Source organism: Phaenicophaeus curvirostris, chromosome 4, assembly GCF_032191515.1.
Source record: "Phaenicophaeus curvirostris isolate KB17595 chromosome 4, BPBGC_Pcur_1.0, whole genome shotgun sequence".
Taxonomy (NCBI): Eukaryota; Metazoa; Chordata; class Aves; order Cuculiformes; family Cuculidae; genus Phaenicophaeus; species Phaenicophaeus curvirostris.
Window position 1 is genome coordinate 5,814,003 of NC_091395.1, and position 26,399 is coordinate 5,840,401.

Sequence of the window (26,399 nt, forward strand, 5' to 3'; positions counted from 1 at the left end):
GACTTCCAGAAGAAAATTACTGGACCTTTTTAGAAGCCGTAGTTCAGCTGTCACCTGTCCAAGTAAGACGGACATCCATGCTTGTTATCTGAAGCAAGAAAAATCAGCTCTCCCAGTTCAGCTGGCAGATCACTGAGAAGCCTTAGTTCCTAGGAATTAGAAACATGTAAAGTCAAAGAAATAGAACACGTAAATAGAAATATGAAAGTAAATAGCATTAGAAATGGAATGTAAATATAAATATCTGAAGAAATATTCAGAAATAACAATACATACACTACACGCAAGCTACCAGGAAGAGAGCATTAATAAGCACCTGGAAGATCGAGCTGATGCTCGAGTAAAAGAGCTCTGCTGCAGTATGACCCAGATCAACTTTGCTACATGGACTCAGAGCAGCAGGGAGTCCATCAGGAAGAGTTCCAAGTGAGCACAGCCTAAAAAGGTAATTAAGAAACAAAGTTATGTTAAAAAAAAAAATCTATTGACCTTTTTTCTCTTACAAGTAAGATTTCATTTTCCTACAATAGTTGTATTGTAACTATTTGCTATTTGTAAATAAATTATTACTATTCTAACTTTATCAGCAAATATCTGCCTGTAAAAAAAACCTAACCTGGCTTGCACATTAAATAAAAAGCCATTCAAGCTCTTTTCCCCCTCCAGTAGGATGGATGCATAAGTCAATACTCTTCTGCTTTATTTATTCAGTCAAGACTTCATTCTTCAGGGCTGTAAAATACAGTTCAATCTTGTAGAATTTCTGTTAGAACAAACTGTTGAAACATAAAGCTAAATGAAAACAGCACACATGATACTTCTGGAAAACTATGTCTGCTCCTGTAAGTTATATGTACATACTTCAGAATATTTATCAAAGTGACATAAACCAAAGTAGCAAGGACACCTAATTCACTTGGGAAAATGAAAAGGGTTTACAAATTAGCTACAAGTAAACTGAAAAAGGCCAAAATCCTGCTCACGTACTTCCAAGACAACAAGAGAATTATGGACAACTTGCCTTAAGTTTTAAATTATTTAAAAGGAAGATAGTCTGAATAAGAAATTGAATGTGATTAAAGCTTTAAGTTTAAGATGTAGGAAAAAAATAATCTGAAGTCTGAAAAGCAGAATTTCCATTTTGTAAAGAGCATTAAAGTACACATTTATATTCACACATTAACAGACTTGTTGCTGTATCCAAATTGAGCACTATTTGCCCAATAATTCTGCTCAATGTGAGGAAACACACCAAGGTTTGCCTACAGCTGCATCTGATCAAGGAGTGCCTTAAACACTAATTTATTCCAGTGTGGTTTTTAAAATGCGTGCATCGTAAATATTTAAGCATCATTTTTTAAAACAGACATATCCATGCCTCTATAAAATGAAATCTGGATGAGGAAGCTCCTATCACTGCATCCACTTACGCTAATTAAGGCAAAAATTGCCACTTCTGGCAAGACAGAGCAAAACCCAGAAATCCCAGCACACGAAACAAGACTCATGTAAGCAGCAGTAATCAGAAACTGGTAAAGATAGTATCACATCATAATAGCAGCATTGGAGGTGGTAATTGAAATCAGAATCTATTACAGGATCAGAGAAAATCTGCACAAATTTCAAGCAGGACTTCACATCTTGACAGTTTTGAGGAACTAGAGACGCTTGGAATAAATCATTAACTAAAAATTAACAGCATTAATTCTTTGTCATCTTAAACCACCAGAGATTTTTAAAGTAACTTCATAATCAATCAGCTTCACTAGCACTTCAACAGAGGAAGTTGACAACCACTTGAATTTCCAGCAAGAGTGCTGGAAGCCAGTTTTGAGGTGTCAAAGCAGGATTTTCAGTATACACAGGAGTAGAAAATTATGTGTTTCTGAAGAAATATATGCAGTCTAATTATCTGTTGCGCTTCTCCATAAAATACTTGTTTCTCAGAAAAGTATAAGCTTTAGAATCCTGTTGTTAGTCAGAATTCATCTACAACATAAAGAACCTGCTTTGAAAACCTTAAAAAAATCTCCAAGCCAGGATGCAGAGAGAAATTATTTTAATCCTCCTCTTTTGGCTGTTTCAGGAAAACCTGCTCTGGTTCTGACCAGGTAAATTTAATACAATTAGACTGTGCTCTGAACGCTCTGTCTTCTCCTCACCCTGGCAGAGCTTCTGCTCCACTCCACCGCTTCCACTTGGAGAAGCACCAGAAGGGCAGCTTTCATTCTTCCCAGCCTTTTGCACTGCGCTTTTAGATGCTGTCCCATTCGCAAAACTGCTGCGTAAATAGTTTCTAAACTTTCCCAACTTTATTAACATTCATATTATCCTTAATCTACATAAAAACATAGCCCGCCATGATTATCTTCCTATCCCATCTCTAAGTCAGCAGCTTTACTAAATCCTTTCATCTACTTACTCCTGGTTTATTTCTGGGATAAAATAGTTCAATTCTCATGTTCAGCACTCTTCGTGTATTTCTCTCATCTCTCAGGTGTCCCTTCTCCTTTACTGGATCATTTGTTTTAATAGCTTCTGCCGTACTCACAGACTCTGCAAGCAGCATATGCCATCATTAAATATCAGCTAATCACGTAATCAGCATATAGTCTGGACTAGCACACTGCCAAGCTCAGAAATTATATACTTACCCCTTGATGTAGGCACATCACACTTCCCTGCTGGCTTCACGGTCACATTGACACACGGAGCAAGGCTGCCTCCCTATTACTCCTTGGCACAGGGTCTCAATAAAATCTTTCTCCTCATGCCTCAATCTGAACTTTTGTCATCTTCATGAGCTACCAATTAAAAAAATCTTAATTGTTTTATGATGTGGCTTTACAACATGTACTCTCAGCTCAACAACTTTCTCAGCAAACCTAAGCAAAGGACTTGCATCTGTGCTTCATAAGCGAGCCTTGGATGCCTGAACCCTGGGCAAGTGTTTCCACCTACTTACACGTGCTTTTCAACAGCCCATCTCTGCTTTGCTCGTATCATCAGCCTTCAAGCATTTCTCCACCTTTCCCTCCAACACCTCCCTTGTATTTAGGGCATGCTCCTTTTTAAATCCTTACTATTCCCTCCAAACAGATCATTTCTCTTTAAGTAGTCAACCAAAGCAAACTGGTTTCAGCAAGAGACAGGCATTTTCTTCTTGCCCAAGAACCAAAAAATTGCAGATTTACAGTCGATCTACATTCATCTTCACATAAACTCTTTTTGTGAAGAATAGGCAGTACTCCTCAAAATGCTAACCATAACCCAAGGTCTTAAACAGCTCACTGATCATCTCTAAAGTTCAGGTTTTATTGAGAATTTGGCTAAGGATATTCTAAGCACACACTGTCAGATTGAGACATGACATCTTCTCTGGTACTATTTGTTATCTTTGCTTAGGGAATAATCAAAGCCTAAACTTCAAACGGACACCTCCTGCTCTGCACCTAAATGGTCCCCCCAGTCAATACCACTAATGTCTTACAAAAACAATGACAGTGCTACAAGGGAACTGCAAATCCTCTCTTTAATTATTCATCATCTTCAGATTATTTAATGCCTGCATACCATTATGTCAGCCCATAACAGCATCAAGTCACCTCAATAAATGCACAGTTCCCTATCTATTCATCACAAAGTACTACAGCCCAGTACCTTATAAGGCTTAAGACCATACCCACAAATGAATCCATCTGATGCTCTCTGAAACTAATCCACCCTCAAAAACAATTACAGAATTCTGCCAGGAAAAGATCTCACTTAATAGTTATCTTCTCTCTACTCCTAAGAATGGGAATTCTGTAGCAGAGGAATTGTTACTGTTACTGAGGAGGTTTACTCCCTTTTACTCACTTTTTTCGTTGTTTAACTCTCAGATTTCAGTCAAGCAAGACCACACATCTGATGCTTCTTCCTGGTCCATTCATATTTCCAGAGGCTCTGTTTAGTTCATTGTGTCTTTCCAGGATCCTTTCTTCATCCAAATGCCAGTTTCCCGCATCATCTCACTGTAACTTTAAGGCTTACAGCTGAAAATAAACCAAGTCTCTTTTAAATTTGATCAAATCAAAGAAATAAGTGATACATAACTAAGATATTATAAAGAAACTTTTTTTGAGGAAGCACTTCTTCTCAAAGAACACAACAATTTTGATAATTATTCTCAATTTAGGGCAATGGGCATGGTTATCTTTTCTGTTCTCCCATAAAATCATTAGCCAGAAATTTTTCTGATCAGATCCACCATGCAATTCTGCAAACATAAGGTGGGAATAAGCAGGCAAGCTGGAAGGACAGCTGGGCTGCTCTTTTCACAGCAGTGCTACCTTTCCTTGTTTGATGCACTCTGTTACAGCCACACGCTCAGAAACATATTATATGAACCATTGCAACAGACAGGTTACTAGCCTGGATTGACAACTGACTCAATTCAACATAATTTGTTTTGTTAGTTAAATCAAAGCTAAAGCTCTGACTTTAAAGGTTAAAAAAGAATATTAGCAAAATCTCGGTTCTGCTTAAGTCAATAAAAGGTTTTCTATTCCCTGCAGCTAAGACTTCGCACAAGATTATACAGCTTCGAGAAAATTATTGTGTCAAAAATGCACAAATAATATAGTTACCGTTAAGGATGGAATGAGAACTGTCTCTGGTAGTTTGGTTTATATTTAATCTAACAGTAGCCACATTTATCTGTACTAAAATATTTACCACTTCTCTCCTACCAAGGGACCTGAAGATTTTTTCCCCCCCTCTCTCGACTTATTCTGTAAAATCCTTTAAATTACATCTCTGAGGATTCCAGTAACAGCTGGCACCTGTAACAGCACTGGAATTTAATCACTTAAAAAGCACATACATACTTACATAAATTTTAAAGATAGAGAGACTCAAGGAATGAAGTTTACAGCAGAATACTACCAACAATGCCAAAAAGCAATCTTAATGAAAAAATTAATACAATATTACAATAGTTACTGGTTGACATAACATTTTACAAGACAACAGAAGAAACAGATAGGCTGAAACAAAACCATAGTATAGCTGAAAGTTTTTGTTATATACCTGTTAAAAATTGTCACTGAAATCAGCAGTGCAAACAAATAAAAAGCTTAAAATAAATTGTTTCTCAGTTACCAATATGTCATAACACATAGTTCTCGTCATCAGCCAGATAAACCTTACACCAATTGAGGAAAATTGTAATAACAACCCACTGCTAGCCCCTAATCTCCAGGGCAGAAAAGATCAGTAGAAGACCCTCGTTCTAGAAAGATAAAAGACAAGCTAAGACAGAAGGGAAAAAGGAATTCACAGTTGTAATTGCAGGCAAAAACTGCTGCCATAAATTACAGTGCTATTCAAAGGCCATGCCTGCTGACTATCTAAAGCAGAACCTGACCTCATTTATGTTGCTTTACCCACACACAGCTCTCCAAAACTGTTATTTTATCTAATATATATGCTTACGTAAATAGGAGAGCTCTTAATTCCTGGCTGTCAGGAAAAGTCAGGTCATTGCATGGGAATGTAACATATACAATATAAATAATATATATGTAAACAAAGAGTATGTCACTAACCAGCATCAGAATGCCTTATCCTATGGAAACTTGTAAACATTACCAAAGGATCAGATTCCTTCCAATTTGTGTAAGAATAATTTAGACTAAGTTTTCATTTACAATTGTCATGATTTAACCCCAGCCAGCAACTAGGCCCCCCACAGCCATTTGAGAGAACTGGAAAAGTACAAGTGAGAAAATTTGTAGGTTGAGATAAAGACAGTTTAATAGGTAAAGGAAAGGCCACACACACAAGCAAAGGAAAACAAGGAATTAATTCACTCCTTTTCATTGCAGCCAGGTGTTCACCATCTCCAGGGAAGCAGGGCTCTCTCACATGTAACTGTTACTTGGGAAGACAAAGCTACTCTGAATTTCCACACCTTCTTTCTTCTTCCCCCAGCTTTATAAGGCGAGTGTGATATCACATGCCAGGGAATATCCCTTGGGTCATCTGGGATCAGCTCTCCTGCTGTGTCCCCTCCCAATATTTTGTGCATTCTCCTTGTAAGTGGGGTGGGGTGAGAAGCAGAAAAGACCTTGACCCTGTGCAGGCACTGCCCAGCAGCAACAGAAACATCCCTGTGTTATCAATGCTGTTTCCAGCAAAATCCAAAACACAGCCCCATCCTAGTTGCTATGAAAAAGATAAACTCTATCCCAGACAAAACCAGCACAACAATGAAGCATAAAGTAGCAATGGAAAAGAATCTTAAAATTCATCACCAAGGAAGCACCAAGGTCCCTCAGGTAAGGGATGACAGAAGAGAGCACCAACATTTCACAGGCTATGGAATGATCCAAACCGACCTCAGCTGGAATTGGAAGTTATGTATTTCAAAGCCCATTTATGGGATCAGATCACTGTGGACCACTCCAGATCAGTCTTCCCCTAGTCCACACCTGTAAGCATCCTTTCACAATTTTTGGGTTAGACCCTCTGAGAGCAAAAACGTTTAGAACGTATATGGATATCAACTCCTTAATTTACAGTGAAGCCTGTAAATAATAAAACACTGGCCCTGTTCTTAGTTATTAATCCAGTGATGATAAAGAGAAAGAAAAATTAGTGCATGCCTTCAGAGAACTGTCTGGTTAAAAGACCGTGATATTCAATTGAAAGTCTTCTGTACAGCCTCAACAGGCTCTGGACCTGGCTTTATATCTCTCCAGAAAATGGCAACATCACACTTTCAATCTGTAAATCACATACCCAAACATGACTGTAAGTAAAAGTCACGTGTTTACTCTACAGACCACACCTCCAGCATCTGGACACTTTTGTACAGCACTTTTTCACCTTCTGCATTTTTCAGCAGAACACTGCAGTTTACAGGGCAGCACACTGGCATTTAAATTTGTACCTAAGAATTAACCTGTAGAAACAGCACAATAATTATGCATGCATTACTAATTTCTAATACGCTTCCTGTTAACAAAATCTGAACGTGCATGCAGTGTTTAAATCTTAATCACTTCAGAATTTAATCCCCGCTGGCTCTTTCGTGTACTTATTTTCCAAGAGAGAAATCTATCTCAGTCTTTTTTCCTGAGCTCACACCTCAAGCTCCTCTATCGTCAAAATTGTAGAGAGCAGATCTTGCACTGTTAGATCCATGTCAGGTTTACAAGTTGTCCAAAAGTGTGTGCTCTCTGCATAGCTCTTGTCTTCTGGCATTCAGCTGCATATGATCTAGCAGCGTGCCAGCATCCAGACACAGAATAAACAGAGCAAGCAATAGTTCCTTGGTTTACCTAAAGCAGAGGGCAAACAAGCCCTAAATCAGTTTTGGAAGAAAAACGTTGTGCCTGGAAATCACAGACTAATATTGTTTCTGAAAGTTTTACCTTTCATCTTTATAAAATATATTACATTTTCTCAACCATTATCCCAACGTTATAATATAATCCATAAAATATTTTCCCCCTCATTTCAGCATGCAAAGTAGAAAACTACTTTAAATGGCTTATTTGAAGTCACAACATAAAGAAAATGCTTTTTCCATTCTCAAAACCTTTGTGATGCTACTGTCCACCTCCTAATGCAGAATGCATAGTAAGCTCAGAGCTGAATAAGGCAAGGTGTCTTTTCAGATTCCTTTTTGAAGCTGGCTGATCACAGAACTTGACTTCAATGTTGCCATCACTGAATACCTCCCTCCTGGCTTCATCTGAGTCAACAGGATCTCTTTGAGAAACACTTGCTTTTTGCCGCCTCATAGTAATCCCCGACTTCCCGAGTTGCCTGGCTGTGGATGCATTTTCTTTGACAATGCAGAAGCAGATGGCAGACAAAAAATTTTTCTTGAAGTTTTCATTCATGAAAGCATAGACAATGGGGTTGCAAATAGAATTGAAGAATCCTATAATCTGGACAATTGCAAAGATCATTTTGACTGTCACATCATCATACTCCTTTTCAAAATTACCTGGAAAGGAAAAGAGAAATATCTTCTAAGCTCAGAATGGCACAAATGCCTACTACTTAGCCTATATGTATCCAGTCTGGCATTAAAAGCTTTAGTTTAAAATCAATAGGAGACCTTACTGGAGGTTCTTAATATTAGCAGAAGGGTTTCATAAGCAAGGAAAGACTGACGGCAACCACGTAGCCCTGTATATGTAATAAAGGATGGAGTCATTCCAAAGAGGCAATTTATGAGCCAAAAAAGTTGCCCACTGGTTAAGCAACAAAAAGCTTCCCATCTGCTAAATGCAGGCCTTGTTTATTCAAGTTATTCTGGCTCTGTGTTTCATCTTCATGCCAAATATATAAGTACTTTAACACTAGTTCCTGTCTTCTCACTAATCATACATGGCTTCTTTCTCCGTGATGACACAGACCAACTCATAGAGGTTAAAACGCTGCTTCTTGGTCACATCTCCTACTCTTTATTCGTTGAGATCAAAGAACTGAATTCCTTGAGTTCAAATACTCAGTGACCAAACTTTAGATAAGCACTACAAAGGTTTACATGGCAAGTAAAATAAAGGCCTAGTAGCACCTGAAATAATTCCTGAAATTAGCAATGAAAAGAGAGCAAGCAGTTCATGGAGTGTTATGGGCAATCTTCATGGGACAAGACAATTTTAATAGTTACAACCTCTAAACTTCTGATTCAGCAAAGGCATAAATGTCATTTTGTTCATGTGTCTACCAATTTTCCTGCTACAACCTTACCTGTGACAGAAGACAAAGAAACAGCTGCTGCCTCTAGCAAATAAAGTACAGCAGCTCTTGTTCCTACACAGACTGTGCTGCGTAGTCCCACACACTATCCCGCCTACCCATGCAGGAGATGGGAAGTGAACAGTGCAAGGCCCCATAAAAGACGGCAAATAGCAAAAAGCAAAGACAATACGCATTGAGGGCATTTCCAATCAAGTATCCAGCCCAGAACACTGAATAAGTTCGACTAGCTTCAGTGGGTATTACCTCTATGATGTCTGGTATTTATACTTCCAACATGTCTACCTCATTAAAACCAGGGGAGGGGACAAATATTTCATAGCAGTTTAACTCAAACTTCAGTGGACTAACTCACAACAAAAGAGATTTTATACTTGGAAATAACTTTTACCTTCCAGCTAGGTACTTCTGATCTTTCAGCAAATATGGATACCATGACAGAAATAGAACACGAATCTATAAAGATATGCTCACCATCCTAACAGTCAAGTCTTGCTTTTTTGAATGTTCTAAAGCTTAGCAAACCTCCTACCTCCAGCAGGACTGGACTACATGCTGTACAAACTGAGAAGCAATGACAATCTCCTTTCTAAAGAGCTTACATTCTAAAGGAGTCGGTGGAGAGTTTGGGTTTCCTCCCAACCACCCTACAACAAAGTTTAGTAGAGTTTATAGCAAGACACAAAGATTATCTTTTCTTCCCTGCTATGTGAATAAAAATATCTGGCTGACACACAAGTTTATCATCTCCCACACACTACATCTGACAAGAGGGTTTTTGAAACGTACTCATTTTCCATGAGCATTGCAGAACTGTCTATCACTTGTAGACTTCAGAGTAATTCACCTGTTGTTGGCTATGTATCTCTATCAAATGACATTGATCCGGGATTTATAAGTAAAACATCAAGCTTTGCTAGCAGGATATTCTATAGCAAAATGCTACAGCAGCACTAGCTTTTCAGAACCCGTAGTACCATTACAAAAAAAAAGTCCTAGGAAAGGTTTAATTGTACAACACATGGCAGATACTCACTGTATTCTATCATCATGTGAATCACATGGAAAGGGGCCCAACAGACCGCAAAGAGAAGCACCACTGTCACCATCATAACAATTGCTCGCTTCTTCTTCCTGAAATTGCATCAAGACATTCCATACTGAATCACTAAGAACTGACTGGTAGGCAGATGTGTCTCTTCAAGTGAGAACTGTAAATGTGTTCTGATGGTTGTAGATGCAAATGAAACTCTGGAAGAATGGTCAGAAGCACACAATCCCCTTTGAAACAAAAAAATGTGGCATCATAAGTGTAGTACATCAATTAAGACCTTTTATTTCTCTCTTTTGGGAAAGCAATGTACTCTGCAGCAAGCAATGATATTAGCATATCTTGCAAGGCATTTTCCCTCTATTCAAGCAGATGTAATTCCAATAGTAAGAGATGGGGAAACAACCCCCCCCATGAAACCCCATTAATAGCTCAAAAATCAAGAGTCCTTCAGTAGATCTGGGAGCACTGACCATACCTGCAGCACCTGATTACACAAAGAATTTGACAGAATAGGTGAAACTACAACTGCAACATTCAAACTTTGCTGGTAGATGAAGCGCTGTAATACAAGCAAAAAACACATTCCCCGTCTACACTGTAATATCTCATGGACTCAAAGTATACGTGAATTTATTATCATCCCCAAATTCATACAACTACATTTATAGATCCTAAGATGGACCTCTCACATGAGCCAAAGAAGCAGCACTTTTCACTGATAGCAATCTCTTTCAGTTCTGATTTATAAGGGTCTGCTTCTTTAGACACTTTGTTAGACAAACAACTAAGGAATCATTTATCTTTAAGCTGCTTGCCAGTTTTCTCCCTAGCGTTGATACTTCAGGTGATACCAAGCAGAACTATTAGAGGTTGCTAGTACAACAGGCAACCGATCAGTTGGCCAAAAGAAAGCAAAAACCATGAGGCTATATTAAGAGTAGCCCATATTTAGTGCTAAATAGCAAAGTCGATAATTACTGGTTTTTATAATTTTCCAGACTGATCATTACCATCTGGATAGTCTCACACAAACACATCTGAGAACACTCAAAACATTTTGGAAGCTACATCAAGTTAAATTGTACCCAAATAGTTTTTAAAATAATTCTGATTTTTTCCCATATGCAAATTTAACTTATAATAGGATCATAAAGAGTCTCAAAATTATATAAAGACTTCTCATAGAAGATACGGAAATAATGTAGCAGCATTTCCCCCAAATCATCTTCTAACTCACAGCTTACATCTTTTAAAAATAAGCATTTCATAATGTATAATATGAGGGTTTTTTGAAAGGGCTAAACTTACAAGGTCTGGCTACGCTATACTTGGAAGAAAATAATCTGTTTAAGTTGCCTTAAATTGGGTACCTATGTGCTAAATAACTAGACAGCCCTAAAAATGTGGTCTATGCTTGTGGACTTCCCAAGGGATGAGTTAAAACAGAAATTTCTGTCCTGCCCACCCCTCCTGGTTTTCAAGAACTCTAAGGGAAAACAAAAGCTTTCTAGAAGCCGAAGTTCCAACGATATTTTATTTTACAAACCTTGATATTTTAGACATTTCACTCCCATGAATGGTTTGAAGAACTGAAGCATCACCCACTCGTTTCTTAATCCACAGTTCATAGCAAATTTTAGTGTACAAAAAAAGCATCAACACCAGTGGAAGAAGGAAGAGTATAACAAGAATAAAGGTCGTATATATCTTCTGATAAATCGGACTGGCCCACTCTTCCAAGCAACAAATATACACTTTTTCATATAGGAAGTCATAGTTAACCTGTAACAAGTGTAAAAGAGATGAGTCACTACAATGTTTAACCCCAAGTGTAAAAATCAAGCACATTCAAATATTCCCTGTCTTAATATAACAACGAAATTCAATAGAGAGCCTTTTCAAAATTACAAAATTCTTCCAAGCACTTTCCCACATTGAGCGTTGAGTTAATTTGAGTTGACAGAGAGAGGTCAGGAGGTGCTCTGAGTTGCACCCCTCAAAAGAGACCTTATTTTGCTATAGATGGATGTATAGAAACCAGTGTATAGAAATCTCACATATTAGTTACTTAAAAAAAAAAAAAATCTGTAAACATTCAGATTCACAAGCAGCAGATTCTGACAAGCTGTTTTCTTCCTCCAAAATAGTACAGTAACTCCTTAAAACTACAAGGGGCAACTACTTGCATTTTAAACTAGGCACAGTTCTTCCAATCTCAGGGAACACTATGTCATGCTGAAGTAGTAATCTAAGCACTACACTGCTGTGTGCCAGTGCACATATAAATCAAAACGAAGCCACAGGGGAAGTCACACATATAATTACTGCTCTTTGACATAACTGGGGAAGGCAGACATGACTAGTCCCTGCTGGTAGTCCTTCTTTGAGTGCATGCAAGTCCTAATCCTTAGACTTTCTCATGCTGGCACAGAGAAAAAAAAACTCCTTTTATCCCACTCTCATTTCTTGGGAGTTTATTCAATTTCATTGTTAATGGTACAAAAAGATCCAGCAAGGATTGAGTTTAGAACATAAATTCCCATGTCACCTAACATACCTCAAGCCGCTGCACATGCCACATAGGTGACCCAACAATAACTGCCAGCAACCAGACTACGCCTGCAAACAAATACATTTTTAATACTTTGTACAATAAGATTTTTGTATTAACACCTTAACAGCTTCATCTTTAAAAAGTCAGTCAAAGCAGACAACTTAAATAAAGAACAAGTTTTCTATATGAGGCATAGATCAGTCAACATTCACGTGAATAACAGTATGCTCTTTTGTTATCAGGTTTTTTCTCTCAAACCACCTTCATTTATTTGTATTCAAGTGTAAAGGTGACTTAATTGTCATTTGTGTTAGAATGGAAGAAGCATTCACAGATGTGACATTGCTTTAGCAGTGCTTGTACATTTTGCACCTTTCCTAAAAAAAAAAAAAAAAGAAAAAGAAAAGGCTGCCAAAGATTTATCAGAGTCTTGGTTAAGTGCTTAAGTACATCTTTGACTACAGACTCTCAGGTTTTCAGCCAGTAATTGCAATACATATAGGCACTATCCTTGACCTATTTTATAAACTTACCAGACTTCTTATCAACTCTAGGGCTGAATTACTGGTCACATCAGCATCTTCTGTTCAGTCAGGCCACCTACATTGAAGATTATTTCTCCATACATATAGTTACAGGAGATGTCTAAAATCTTACCAAGCATCGTGAAAGCTCTTTTATTGGTGTATTGCCATTTCATTCTTAGTGGATGCACAATTCCCTGGTGTCTTTCCACAGCAATGCAGGTCATTGTAAGAATCTCAGTTACAATAGCAGTGGATTGAACAAACGGTACCATCTTGCAAGCGAAGGCACCTGTAATAATAAGAAAGTAAGGTATGCAAATATTGCAGTTCACCACAAAGCTATTAATACCAGACTTCTTTTTGCACAGTAGTACTTCAGTAATGAACTGACTAATGATTTATTTTAACAGCTAAACTGAAAGTCCCCTATGTACGCCATTCATCAAACGTGCCTTCCAATAATCATTCTTCCATCATACACACTGCATCTGCAAAACAAGACTGCTAAGGACATGCTTGCTCTATATCACCATGAGACCTATTCCTGTTTCACTCTTAACCAAGCCTCCCACCAACTATTTTAAAATGTGCTGAGGTACAAGGATATTTATTATCTTTTTCATCTCGGCAGATTACTCTCCGATGTTACGAAGGCTTTAGTGTTACCTGTTTAAAAGTTTATTTTTTCTGCTGTTGCAAATATATTCCTTCTGGTCATTTAAATACCATTCTATTCGTACACCTAATGCATCATTCTGCCAAGTGATACATAACAGACATAGAGTCCTCTAAGATGCAAAACATAACAGCAAAAATTCAACCTCTTCATCATCTTACCACTCTCCAAGTCTTGCTCTCTCCTGATTAACACATTAAGTGAATGACTCTTTCCAAATTAAATGCAATTTCCTGCCTGCATTTTCACAATTGTATGGATCCACACTGTACTTAGGCACAGCGAACACAGACTTTCAGATCTCATTTCTACTACAGCTTCCCTCATTTTCAATTCTTAACATATTAGTCATTCTCCATTCCTCATCCTCAAGTCCCAGCACCTCAGAAACTGTGGAATAAACTATTCTTTCAAAAATCTTATATTAAAACCTTTCCCAAAAACTGACTTTCTGACCATATTTCTGACCCTGAGATAATTTTGTTTGCATTCTCACAGTTCCCTCACATTCTTACAGTTAAGTGACAGCTACTTATTTCAGCAACAGCTGGGGTTACTTCCCTTACTTGCCCATTTATTACATCTTTCCAAGATACACTCTATAAACTCAAAACAGACAAAGGAATATCTGATTGAAAGTTGAGCTTTAAGATGCTGCAGACACCTTAATAAAAACAGAGACAACAGAAAGAAAACAAAGAGGGAACTATCAAAATTTAGTCCTGCACTCCATTAAGGGAACAAGGACCAGGGAAACTTCTGTCTGCCCAGCCAGGCTAAAAGCCACTGTACAGCTTACAAGAAGGAACTGCTTTGCTACTCATCACATAGATTCTAGCTGCCCCAAAAAATCATTTTTTCTCTGTCTCCAGAAAGGGAAGGAGAGCGCAAGAGGTAAAGGATAGAAGTCAAGTACTTTCAAGCACATATCAAACACCAGCAAAACCACGTATGTACACACAGACTGGGCTTTAAAAAAGAATAAAAATACACCATGCAGCCCTATTTCAAGCTAGGTGGATGGAATCGTAGCACGATCGGTAGAAACTGCATGGAATATGATGCAGGGGGTGCACATCTGTTTCTCCTATGCATTTTTCCAGGGTGTCAGAAAAAGCAAGTCAAGACATCTTAACATCTTTTATTGCATAATTTGCAGTTGATACAGTTCTCCCCACTTCTTCCTTAGATTCAGCAAACACGAAGTATAAAATGCTTATGAAACACAGCCAATATCTTCTTCCCTCAGCATCTCATCAGTTTGTCACTATACCCAGTACAGTGTTACACATGCAAGCACCGGACCCACTCAGTCAAATTTATACTCCTTCAACCATCAAGATAACAAAAAGCAAGCTGAAATCATACCTTCTTTGCATACAGCAAAAGGTGAATACAGCCAAAGAAGAGGAATACAATCTCTGGCCATTTCTGAAAATCAGCCTACCGCCATGAGTAAAGCAGAACTAAAATGATCTTCAGGCAAATCCAAATCCTACTCCTTTGAATCTAAAGGAGAGTTTCCACTATTGGATTCAAATTTTTTCTTCGTTATGTTAAAAGTGACTCCTGACACAAATAACATGAAGAGAAAAGCAAAATTTGCACATGGAAGTAATGTTTAAGTTAGTTCAAGTGCTGGAGCTGTGGCAAGAAAATCTTTTACCATACGCTTTTTCTTACAGTCTGAGAAAAGTCATAGTTAAATAAAGTCCACTTGAACTATACTCCATTATAGAAGTTTTCCTGTAATGCCCTTTTTCTTCACAGAAGTCTCAACATTCCAGAGTGTTCTTAGGAAGCAAAGAAATACCCCTCCATTACTCTACTTCAGCAACAAAATGAAACAACAACTTTCACTGAAGTTACAGGAGCCTGGTGGAATTTCCAGCTTGTGATTTACTTTTCAAAGAGTGAGTTCACCATCAGGATTTTCACAACCAGAAAAAAAATACACAACACCTGCAAACATGTATATTAGGGAAAGATGTACTAAGGCTTAGCCCCTAATCCAATAATGCATGCACATTTCACTTAGTATTTAACCCGTTTGTGTAAAACAAGCTTCACCTGCAGCAAGAAGAAACAGATGCAACCCGTTTCTCAAGTGCCTGTTAGTTAGAAGACCCTTCTGCAAAAATTGAGAAAGCAAGCTGATTTTTACTATGAGCAAGATACATTTAACTTTTAGGGGAAAAAAACCCAAACAAATTATGCTACTACATCACAGTTTAGACAGAGAAATTAAAATAAGACTGAGACAGCAAAAAAACAGCTGTGTGAAACATTGTAATACAGTAAAAACATGGCCAGCTACATTTCCAGTGTTTGTGCTCAGACTTAACATAAAGTACCAGAAGATTTTTAAGTTATATACTCGTTTATACCTTTTTTTCTAAGCAAACTGATAAATATGTAGCTGATTAGAACATGGTGTGGAGATAATACGGTTTAACAGCTAGCATTACACAAGTCACCTAGCAGTCATGTTAGTGACTAGAAAGAAATTTTAGTTATTTGTATCAGATACTACATCCCTGTCATGATACACTTACCTGTAATAAATCAACATTGGATTAAGAACACAATGGAGTTCTGTATCTCTCAAACAATCTGAAAATAAGAATGATTTGCTTTTCTCTTCATGATAAAGGCACCTGAATGGCTTTGCTATTTATTTCTTTTTAAACAGCATATTCTTCAAAACATAATTTCAGATCCTATCTAAAGCTGACAACTAGTGCAAGAGCAGCATAGAAAAGTAAAGAACAAAAACCCACTTCAGTGAGCTCCAGTCAAGATTATTTGTCTCAATCTTTATAGTGTTTATAGTGGAGTCATTACGCTAATTAGCATTTGCATAAAGGAACCATTCCCCAAAGAAAGAAGTCACTTCATTTTAATAGAAGAAGGAAGGGAATGTGAAGTGTTTCTTGGCTCTAAACACACTGAAATAATGCTCATAAATGACTTCTTTTTTTTACAAAGAATCATTAAAGGTTGTCTTGAGACAGACCAATCACCAACGTAAACCTACAGCTGCTGTCAAGAAAACAACTCCCCAAATTGTAATAAACTGATCGGAAGAGGCAAGTAGCCTGAGTCGCAATTTGAGATATTTGTCTTTCAAAAGCCAGAAACAGATTCGTGAAACAGGGAAGTATGCATTCACCTTCAAACCTATTAAGAAAAATGAAGTAAGAAAGAATGAGATCTACTTGCTTCCAATAAATCTGACAGATCAATCAATTAGAACAGTACATTGACTGCCTACAGGTAACTGCTGAAAATAACGCTGCCCTCCTGCACTTCAGTTACCCTGCAACTTCCATCCAACAGTTGTTAGCAAATTACAAACCTGGAATAAACTACACTAGAAAATAACAATTGATTAAGTTTCCCTGAGGGGAAAAAACTTAATAGGTGCATACATTTAAGACATCCTCACATTTTAACCATTAACTGGCAAAATGCAACCCCTTTCTAGAAAAATAGCTATAAAGTGCAGATTCGAAACTATATTAGGATTTATATAAACCAAAGTTTCTTAGCCACATTAATTACTAAAACCATAATCAGTATCAAGTGGAAGTACTATGGTTGGACTCAATGATCTGGTGGGTCTCTTCCAACCTGGTTATTCTAGGATTCTATTTAAGAGCTCAATCATTTACTTTTTTCCAAGCTGACCACCTTGTTCTACTGTTACTAGTTGCTTATCTTAAACCCCTACAGCCTTTAAATCATTTAAACCAAAATAAAATCATCATTTGCCTCTTCTTTCAATGATGAAAGGTGCAATAAAAGCAGGCAAAAATCTACACACAGCACATAGTTCCAGCAGGATTTGGCAGCTACAGCCTACCTGACACATCTTTATGCCCACAGTCCTAGTCATCCAACTCTCAGAAGGTAAGTCAGTCTACACAGACTGCTCTGCTTCCCTATATATTACTCTCAACTGCCTCAAACTAGATTTCTTCTTACAGGCTTCACTATACACTTCTTTAAGTATTTTAAATAATAATGTACCAAATATCTTAAATATGTATAAAAATGTTTAACTTTCTACAAGGTAAAGCTTTCAGCAAACACTTCCAACAGATTGTTAGTGAATACAGCACTACAACATTTAATAATGACCATTTCCAATTATGAAAGAAAATCACTTGCAGGTGAATATTGGGAATGAAAATAACTAATTGCTTCTCTTTTTCAAGAAGTCAAGAGGTTCCCAAAAGTATTCCTTATTCACAACTAAAAACTGCATAGATTATTCAAGCAATGATTATTGTCTCCAATGACAACACATTCAGAAGGCTGCAAATATAAATGGCATTCCCTTAAACAATTCTTCATGGCTTCATGATCAGATGTTGTCCCTGTAACTATGATTTAGCCATTTCATCACCCCATTTAAAAGGTCAGTTTTTCTTTTATTAGGGTAAAAAAGGCAAAGTCCTTGAAACCACTCTCTGATAAAAGTTAAATTGCTCCATCTTCTGTTACAATGTTCTTGTCTAAGTCCTTGCATTCAATTCTCTTATCTCAGCTTGTAAACCAGTTCTCTCCAGCTCACTCGATGCAAGCAAGGTAAGCTTTCTTAAATTTTTTTAAGTGCAGAGCAGAAAATAAATCAGTCATCATCACAGCAATGATATCCTTAGGGGTCTATGCATTGTTTTAAAGTGATTCCTGTGTATACAGGCAATTTGCATCCTTCATGGTTTAGAGTCCACAAAGAATGACTCACTCACATATTATTGATAGAGAATAAAGAACATTATATGTGTCTACCCAGAAAAAGGTGTGAGTGTAGCACTTTATAGCAGACCTGTGGCAATTTACATCTTGTTTATGGATAAATACAGCAGCTAATATAAAATGTTACAGCATGAGCCCATGCAACTGGACCACAGACCTCACATAGCCTATATTTTATTTACAGATGTAAGATGGAGTCCACACCGCTCCTCTATCCTGCAATTTGTAATTGTGAACCACACACTTCGGGCAAGCTGGCCAAGGTATTCTATGTTGTCCACCCTCCCTCCCCTTTCCCTCCAAGGCTCACATGCAGCTTCTCTGCCTTTGGGTTCACAAAGCCACTGAACTGAGCACTACTGTCTTCAGGCAAAATTGGCTCAGGAGCTTATTTCAAAATGCAGCAATAGGTGACTAAACCCAAATACAAACAGGCAAAGACAAAAGGGTAGCGGCGCAGCAAAGCACTGGTACAAGAACACAAAACCACTGCAGTGAACTGCTGTCTGTAATTGTGGTACAAACAAAAAGTAGTACAGGGAGGTTTTTTTGGCAGGGATGCAGGTTAAAGATCCAGATCTCCAGAGAGAGAGACTCACTAGCAGAGCAAAATAGGACATGAAAAATACATTCCTGATTCATTCCATGCAAGGCAGAGAACACCAAGTATTCCTACCAGGAAAAAACAACATAATAACCACCTCACATGAAACATACCAATTTATCCACATCCTAAAACTTGCTTTATTTCTTTGCCCAATTAATGCAATAGCAAACACTTCACACCAGTGTTTACTGTGTTAAATATTAGGCTAATTAATGATATATACAACTTGCAGTAAGAAATTCCCTATGCCAAATACGGGAGTAGAAAAAGCTTCCTTTTGTCAGCACTGTTTTGCTGCTTTTAAGCAAAATACCCTGCCAATATATTATATATATGAAAAATGCATGCCTATTATTTCCTTTACTGAGGCATTCACTGTATAACCCTTTCTCAAACCATCTTCATACAGAACTTTACTCCTGCCTGTGCTCATAAGCAAATACCCCAAAATACACAGAGCGTGGAGAAAAAAAGATAAGGTAAGATTTCACCAATACAGATAGAACTACAAAATCACTGTGCTTTTAAAAGAGGCTGATCAATCCTGAGACATAACCTCTCACACTGCAGGGAACAAATGAAGTGTGCTTGTTTCCCTGACCTGATTTACAGCAACTCCGGACAACTTAAATTGGTAAGTTGGAAAAAAGCTTAGAAACGGGAGTTTCAAATAAGTGGACATCTCATGTCCAGCTTTACTGCCTAGTATTAACCCTACTGGTTTGTCAGCAGTTCAGAGTATTTGGAAACTCTTCAGTATCAAAGAACATACCAGAAATGAGTAAGAGTTAAGCAGTTTCTGTCTCACTGAAGAACTTGGAGGTATTTACGAATATCAGACACAAAAGGGCCTGGTGATCTCCATTGCTAAAACACAGTTTACTCCCCTAACAAGGTGGGGGATGCATTCTCATACAAGAAAGTTTTAGGGGAACACACTGCCTGGCATGAGACATTTGGTGAAGAACAGAAAGCACCCTAAATACTCCACTGGGTAGAAGATGCCACTCGGTTTTCAACCAAGCCTTTACAGAAGGGGAAACTGCCATGTCAAGGAGCACCAGCTATAGCAACAATGTACAGAAGACTCATTCTCTCCTGAGTGGCAGCTGGAGGCCAAACAAGACAAGCGAGTGCATCCCAAATACTGTTGTGTGTTCAGCAGAGCCTCAGATGACTCACCGCTCTCTTAAGTAACAGGAAAAGCCACCCTCTGACACCTGTCTTGAGAATACAAATTCTGATAAGATGCAAAATTCACGCGAAAGATGCAGCATAGTGCTAGCTCTACCGTAACCTCATGTTTTGCCCTTATCTTTTCCCAGGGCTATTATATTACACAACATTAAAAGAAAATCTTCAGTTGCAGTTCTGTAAGGGTAAGGCTGTTACTCAGCTAATTAAGCAGTGTCAGAAAATAAAGTGATTCTTGCAATATTTGGCCCAGAGACAAAAGCCCCAATTCAACAGTGCTGCCATCAGTATGACACTACTACTGCCTCCTGTCCACGGGATCACAAGAGCAAATCCTCAACTGCTCAGTTTGCTGCCAGACTGCCTTTGCTGTATGCATTAACCTAACCCTCACTCAAGTTCCCATTCAATCTTCTCACCGATAAATATGATCCCAGTGATATTTTATGCCAAAGCCGCAATTTTCATTTTCTTCCACAGTATCTTCCACATTAATAAAAATCCTGCAAGCTAATCTCTCTGTAAATGTTCCCCCCAAAATTACAGTCATTTTAGTTGCAAATTATAAATCCAGAAATTAAATCCTATGCTGTCAGTATCACAGTCTCACACAGCTGTACAGATTCTTAAGAGATCAGAGTTAAAAGTGAGACTGGTTCACCCATTTTTAGTCAATATGGTGCTGCTCCCAGTTGCTGCCCACGTAGAACTAGAACGTCTGCAGTAATGCTGCGTGATCACTGGGCAAAGCGAGGCACATATTCAAATTCTTGAAACTGTAGTTGCTAAACAGCAGCTAAAGTTAAGAAGTATTAATGAATATACTGTGGAAACAGTCATTCCAGTGCTTCAGTCTTTCCCATCTCTGCCAGAAATCCTGAAAAATGTAACGCAGTGACTCTGAGAAACCTTCAGCTTCTAAAGAACTCTGACAAACACTATCTAACAGAGAAGCCACCCACAATTTGAATTACTTTACATCACCAGCTATTTGAAGTTCTGTGGTAAACTACATACACTGGAAGAGTTTCACCCTTCACTTAAGGACCAAACCAGTAGTTAGTCCTTCCTGACAGCATCCCATAATGTCTTAAAAGATAACAGCTACTCTGAAACTGTGGCTGCTTGTTCTGCTCGTAAAGTCTAGAGCACTTGCAGTTTTCCCCTCACCTCTCTCATTCTGCTGAGGGTTTCTGGAGAGGAAAAGAAGAGGAAACGCACATACACGCATGGAAATAAGGAACCAGTTCCAAATCAAAGACAAATACAAAACATACACGTCTCAGCTCACACCACCTAGTGTGGATGCCTATTTTAGTGAGGCAGGTGCATCAAGATACAAAGTGACCAAATGTTCAGAAAACCAAAGATATTTCTCCCTTCAAATGCCTCAGGATGCACCACTTTGTTTCTGGCAGGGATAGATTACAGTCAAATCACCTTTTCCTTAACAGAGTTGGTATTTGCCCTACTCTAAGAGGTTGCATTAAAGTGGATGAGAATAAGCTTTTCCAGACTACAAAATGAAAGGCAGAAGGGAAATTAAACCAGTAAAGCTAGCAAGGAAAAGACTGCTCCCAGACAGGCAGGGTCTGATTTGCATTCCAGCTGTAATCTCCATTCATGCTTCACACGGTAAGCCTCAGGAATCAGATACCCTTGGGATACCATCAGTTCACATCTCATTTGTTTTCCTGAATTTTACTTCATATTCCTTGCCCCTAACAGTGAAGGATAGCACCCATCAATTATTTTATTTATTATGTCCTCCCAATATTGTGTTGGTGAAAGCTATTATCTTACCAGGACATAGATGCTGCTATCAAAGTCAATGCAACCTATGGATCCACTTGTACAGAAGACACTCTAGCAGGGCAAAGAGGGTACACAAAAAGTACAGTAAAACCCACAGAACAATATACTTAAAAATATCCAACTATGCAATATATGAAGGTATTTGTTGCAGCCTTTTACACTCACTACTAGATTTTTTTGTCAAGCATCCTCAGTAAATGAAGGTAAATGGAAACTGATACGGACACTCCCCCATACTGCTCCACACACCTGTGCTGTATCTGCTGTAATTCACCTCAGGTGAAGGCTTCATCCCACCCTACTTTCAGCTGATTCGGATCAGATGTGTGGACAAGCAATCACACCAGGGTCTTTGTTACAATTGAGAAGAATCACACATCTTTAGGGAAAGCTACTCAGCTCAATGCTCTCCTCTTTATGTGAGAGCTCTTAATACCAACAGCAACTTTCCCGCTGTATTCTTCTTTAAAGAAGGAGAACTGGAACTACTATAGTCAAATGGAAGGCACAGCAGTATAATTAACAACTTATTCTGTTATTTTTATTTACACATCCTTATTAGTTTTGGGGTTCAACACCTGTACTATCTTAAAACAGTTATTACATCCTGCAAAGACAGACCGTAAGAAAATAAAAGAATTGTCCATACTATCAGTAGTCCCTGGAGTTTTGTATTTATCACTTCTAGATCATCTAGTGGGAGGTGTCCCTGCCCATGGCAGGGGGTTTGGAACTAGATGATCTTTAAGGTCCCTTCCAACCCGAACTATTCTATGATTCTATGATTTCTGTTTTTCAGACAAAAGTAAAGCTCATTTCTCACCAGGTTCAGTATCCGTGTGTTTCTCAAATCTCCTCCTACCTGTCAATTCCCATCCTGCATTCCAGTCTGTAGAACATACTGGAAATAAATCTCCATGTTCTAAAGGCAAACTTCACTGTCTCCCAAAACCAGAAGCACAGGAATGCTTGGAAGCTGAAACATAAATGTGTCACTTTACAGACATCTTTTCTGATCATAGTGAAATATTCCGAAAAATACCTGAGTTTGTGGTTGTATATGATATTGTCTGCTACTTTCTGCTAAACCATCCCTTTTATTTTTACACTTAGAATTGTCAAACACTGATTTAAGAGCAATAAAAGGAACCATTTACAGTGTTACTTCACCTTTGCCTTTTTGTAACTTTACTACTTTGGAATTGTGATCCATAAAAATTAAAAGAATAATTCTTTCTAGGCACCAGAGAGGTCTTGCCCAAAGGTCCTTCCCATCAACAGGAATAAACACAATTTCCAAGATATCACAGAACCACAAAATGGTTTGAGCTGGACGAAGCCCTTAAAGGTCATCCAGTCCAATCCCCCGCCCCGCAATAAGCAGGGAAGTCTTCAACTAGATCAGGTTGCTCAGAGACCCATACAACCTGACCTGCAATATTTCCAGGGATGAGGCACCTCTCTGGGCAACCTATGCCAGTGTTTCACCACTCTCAGTATAAAAAATTTCTTCCTGATATCTAGTCTGAATCTCCCCTCTTTTAGTATAAAATCATCACCCCTCTCCTACCACAACAGGCTCTGCTAAAAAGTTTGTCCGTTATTCTTATAGTCCCCCTCTAAACACTTAATGTAAGCACTGGTATAAATATATCACAAAAATACTGCAATACAATTTTGCATGTTCTCTCACTCCCTTATTCCTCCAAGGACCCATTTTTTTGCCTCACAAAAGATTAAGGAGGTCTGACTGCTGTCAGAGGAAATAAAGTTGAATAAAGATTGAATGATATTTCATTTGCCAGACAAATTTCATCACCTGGAGAAACTACCACAAGAATATCTCATCAGCACCGTACAACACAGGGTTTCTCATAAAGATACTGCAACTTTTAACAAACCCAAGCATCGGAGTAAATTGAGTTTAATGCAACCTAAGGGAGCAGTCTTTTTTTCTGACTTTTGGGGGTTCCTGAAGCACACACCCAGATACAGCATCTCAGAACCAGGAGAGGGGATCACGGATGCCTGAACATGGCTCCAGGGAGAGTGTTGCTTCAAGTTCTCTCTGAAGAGCTGAAGCGCAGTGCAAACACTAAGCGCTCCGCACGGTCGTGCGGAAACAACGCTGCCCTCGGAGGGGACACCAGCCCCCTCACAGCAGAATGGTGACCCCCCAGGGCTCAGGGTGCATCTTACACTTCTTAGGGTCACTTCAAGACGAGTGGGAAGGAGAAGGGGTTCTCCACAGAAGGCTGAGGGGGGGTAAAAAGAAGGTCCTCCATAAAAGAAGGGGGGTGAGGGGGAAGAGGGGTTCCCCAAGGACAGCGCAGAGGGAGAGGGGACAGGGAGTCCTCCACAGATGGCAAGATAGGGGAAGAGGTCCCCTATGGACAGGGGAATAGAGGAAGAGGAGGGTGCCTCAGGGACAACATGGGGTGGGGAGGGAAGAAAGGGATCTCCCACAGATAAAGGGGCAGGAGAGGAGACAGGGGTCCCTCACTGAGGGCAGGAGGGGAGGGAACAGGGAGTCGCCCATGAGAGGAGGGAGCAGGGAGTCCCCTCATGGAAGGCAGGAAGTGGAGAAGAGGGGGTCCACCATAGGCAAAGGGATCGGGGAAAAGAGGGTACCTCATGATGGCTCAGGGGGAGAGGGGCTCCCCCCACAGACGGCAGGGCAGGAGGGAAAGGGGGTTCCTCATGGACAGAAGGATGTGGGGAGAGGGGGTTCCCCACAGACAGAGGAAAGGGGAGAGGGGACTCACAGAGAGAGGGATAGGAAAAGAGGGGATCCCTCACGGACGGTGAGGGGATGGGGTTCCCCACTGACAGAGGGAGGGATGGGGAAAGGGGGGGCCATCATGGATGAAGGAATAGGGGAGAAGGAGGACCCCACAGACAGCACTGGGTGGGAAGGGCGAGGGGATCGCTCACGGGGAGAGGAATAGGGGAAGAGGGGGTCCCTCATGGACAGCGCGGGGCAAGAGGGAACAGGAGTTCCCCCACAGGCACAAAGGGATGGGGAGAGAGGAGATAGGGAGGGATAGGGAGACATGAGGACCCTCACGGACAGCAGGCCGGGAGGGAGAGGGGGGTCCCCCACAGGCAGAGGGAAAGGGGGGAGAGGGAGGTCCCCACGGACACAGGGATGAAAGAAGAGGGGCTCCCTCACGGGTAGAGGAATAAAGGGACAGGGGGTTCCCCACAGATGGAGGAATAGGGGAAGAGGGAGTCCTTCATGGACAGGACACGGGCAGAGGGAAGGGGGGAGAAGGGGGGAGAAGGGGGGAGAAGGGGGGAGAAGGGGGGAGAAGGGGGGAGAAGGGGTGGGGGGGCCCACGGACGGAAGGATAAGAGGAGAGGGGGTCCCTCATGGGCCGAGGAACGGAAGGAGAGGGGATTCCCCACCGACAGAGAGATAAGGAAAAAAAGTCCCTCATGGAGAGCAGGAGGGGACAGGGGGTCCCCCACGGACACAGAGGGATGGGGGAAGAGAGAGGGTCCCCCACGGACACAGGGACAGGGAGAAACGGGGAGCCTCACGGACAGCAGGGCAGGAGGGAGAGGAGGGGGGTCCCGCACGGGCAGAGGGATGAGGAGGGAAAGGCGGCGATCCCAGACGGGGAGGGAAGGCGGGGATGCCCACGGACCGAGAGACAGAGGGAGAGGGGGACCCTCGCGGGCTGAGGGATGGGGAGGGAGGAGGGGGCTCCCCACGGGTGGAGAGGGATGGGCTCGCGGTCCCAGCCCGGGCTGCCCCTGCACCCACCGCCCATCCAGTTGGAGGAGATGTTCTGCAGCATGGTGAAGGGGACGCAGAAGAAGGCGATGAGCAGGTCGCTGAGCGCCAGGGAGCAGATGAAGATGTTGGTGACGGTCCTCATGGCTTTGCTGCGGGTCACCACGTAGAGCACCAGGCAGTTGCCGAAGAGCGCCAGGGCGAAGATGAGCACGCAGACCAGGACGAAAGCCACCTTGGCGCGCCCGGGCAGCTCCGGGATGTAGACGAGCGGCTGCAGCCCGTAGAGGGCGATGAACTGCTCCCTCGTCACGTTGTTGTCCCGCAGGAGCCTCGCGAACTGCTCCGGGGTGATGTTCAGGGATCGCATGGCGCGGGGACAGCCACCAGGGACCCGGCGGGGGCTCCCGGCTCCCCGCCCCGCGAGCGGCCGCAGCGCCGCCGCCTTCGAGCGGGAGGAGCCCGGGGGCGGCGCCCGGCCAGCCCCTCGGCGGCCCCGGCCCGAAACCAGCGGGTGCGCTGGGAAAGCGGCTCCATGCGGGAGGCGCTGCCCCCGCTTCTGGGGGCTGAGCCCGCCGAGCCCCCAGCAGGCTCCCGAAGGACCCTGTCCCGGCCAGTCACCAGCAGTAAAACCGCTCTGGTGTGGTGATACAGTGAAGCTCCAAAAGAAAAGTAAATTTCAAAACTTCTGGCTGTTGGGCTCACTGAG

General features: G+C 40.6%; 1 protein-coding gene across 2 annotated transcripts; it reads right to left on the reverse strand.

Annotated features, from left to right (window-relative positions):
- Positions 1-7,379: 7,379 nt before the first annotated feature.
- QRFPR (pyroglutamylated RFamide peptide receptor) lies at positions 7,380-26,064 on the reverse strand. 2 transcript variants are annotated; one of them, XM_069854844.1, is made up of 6 exons: positions 25,721-26,064; positions 13,026-13,184; positions 12,372-12,433; positions 11,361-11,596; positions 9,797-9,894; positions 7,380-7,999 (listed from the first exon to the last, which is right to left on the reverse strand). In XM_069854844.1, exons 1-6 carry the CDS (start codon positions 26,058-26,060, stop codon positions 7,596-7,598), a joined length of 1,299 nt encoding a protein of 432 aa, XP_069710945.1. In that variant the 5' UTR covers positions 26,061-26,064; the 3' UTR covers positions 7,380-7,595. The 2 variants fall into 2 exon arrangements, with proteins under 2 accessions (XP_069710945.1, XP_069710946.1); XM_069854845.1 differs by having other exon boundaries at positions 7,861-7,999; positions 9,797-9,841.
- Positions 26,065-26,399: the final 335 nt, after the last annotated feature.